At 58.1% G+C, this 1,474-nt stretch overlaps 1 protein-coding gene across 1 annotated transcript; it reads left to right on the top strand.

The window, feature by feature from the left end:
- Window positions 1-2: 2 nt before the first annotated feature.
- Window positions 3-1,428, top strand: LOC109364459 (AT-rich interactive domain-containing protein 1A-like; the record flags this gene model as incomplete). The annotated part of the gene is made up of 1 exon (XM_019611099.1): window positions 3-1,428. A coding segment is annotated over one exon (897 nt), but the record flags the coding sequence as incomplete, so codon positions are not given.
- Between the last annotated feature and the right edge of the window lie 46 nt (window positions 1,429-1,474).

Here is a 1,474-nt window from a genome sequence, read left to right as displayed (position 1 = left end):
TCAGGAGTTTGTCGTTTGTGCCGGGCAATGACACTGAGATGTGCAAACACGCCGGGCTGCTGCTGATCCTGGGGAAACTGCTGCTCTTACACCACGAGCACCCAGAGCGCAAGCAGGCAGCCCTGAGCTCTGAGAGAGAGGAGCTGGAGCAGGACCAGGGGCTGAGCCGCAGCCAGGAGGAGTGGTGGCAGGACTGCCTGCAGGCGCTGCGCGAGAACACACTGGTGACGCTGGCCAACATTTCTGGCCAGCTGGACCTGTCCCCTCTCCCAGAAAGCCTCTGCTTTCCCATCCTGGATGGACTCCTCCACTGGGCAGTATGTCCATCAGCAGAGGCCCAGGACCCTTTTCCAGCGCTGGGGTCAAATGCCGTCCTCTCCCCTCAGAGCCTGGTTTTGGAAACACTCAGCAAACTCAGCACCCGGGACGCCAACGTGGATTTGATTCTCGTGGCTCCCCCCATCAGCCGCTTGGAGACGCTGTACAGCACCCTGCTGCGTTTCCTCCGCGACAGAAAGAGCGCGGTGTGCCGAGAGATGGCCGTGGTCCTGCTGGCCAGCTTGGCACAGGGACACAGCCTGGCAGCGAGAGCGATGGCTTTGCAGGAGAGGAGCATTGGCGACTTGCTGGGCTTCTTGGAGGACAGCCTGGCCGCCGCGCGGTGCCAGCAGAGCCAGGCTGGCCTGGTGCACGAGCAGAACTCGCCCTGCGAGCCGGCGAGCGTGGACATGATGCGCCGAGCTGCTCGGGCGCTGCTCGCCCTGGCTGAGGTGGACGAGAGCCGCTCGCAGTTCACGCTGCACGAGTCGCGGCTGTTGGACATCTCCGTGTCGCCCGCGGTGGATTCCTTGGTCTCCCAGGTGATCTGTGAGGTGCTGTTCTTAATTGCCCGGCCCTGACAGCTGCGGGGTGCAGCTCACCCTGTGTGAGTGTGTGTGAGTAGGGAACTGAGAAGCCAACGGTTGTCCATTATTTATGCGCAACTGCCTCGCGAATCCACTGCCTGCGCTATCCTGCTTCTCCCTTCAAGGATGATGTCCCCATTCCCTTTCCCCTTCTCCTGTTCTTCAAATTTGTCCTAAATCCCCAAAATCCCCAATTAAAAGACACAAAGTTCTCTCTACACGGAGGACTCTTAAATTTTGTTTTAGCCAAAGTTGCTGTCTTCTACTGTGCGTGTGGGGAGAACAACTTGTCCCCCTTTCCCCACCCCTTTCTAGCATGACGAGTTACGATGCCCTGCAGAGCGAGACGCAGGTATTTCATCTCTTGCCAGGCGGCCCTCCCTGGGGGCTGCTGTACAGGGCTCTGCCTTTTAAGTCATGGCTGCCTCAGCAGCCAACCAACTTGCAGTGTCTTTTCCTGCTTTTGTTTCCTTTCTAATCCAAGTGTGAGAAGGTCCTTGGACTTCCAGCTTAAGTTGCAGATGTAGACACCCCACTGTGATTTTTTCAGCGATGCACTTTTGTGCACT

This window comes from Meleagris gallopavo, unplaced genomic scaffold, assembly GCF_000146605.3.
Source record: "Meleagris gallopavo isolate NT-WF06-2002-E0010 breed Aviagen turkey brand Nicholas breeding stock unplaced genomic scaffold, Turkey_5.1 ChrUn_random_7180001859169, whole genome shotgun sequence".
Taxonomy (NCBI): domain Eukaryota; kingdom Metazoa; phylum Chordata; class Aves; order Galliformes; family Phasianidae; genus Meleagris; species Meleagris gallopavo.
The sequence above is the reverse complement of the archived record's forward strand: the minus strand, read 5'-3'. Positions and strand labels throughout refer to the sequence as shown.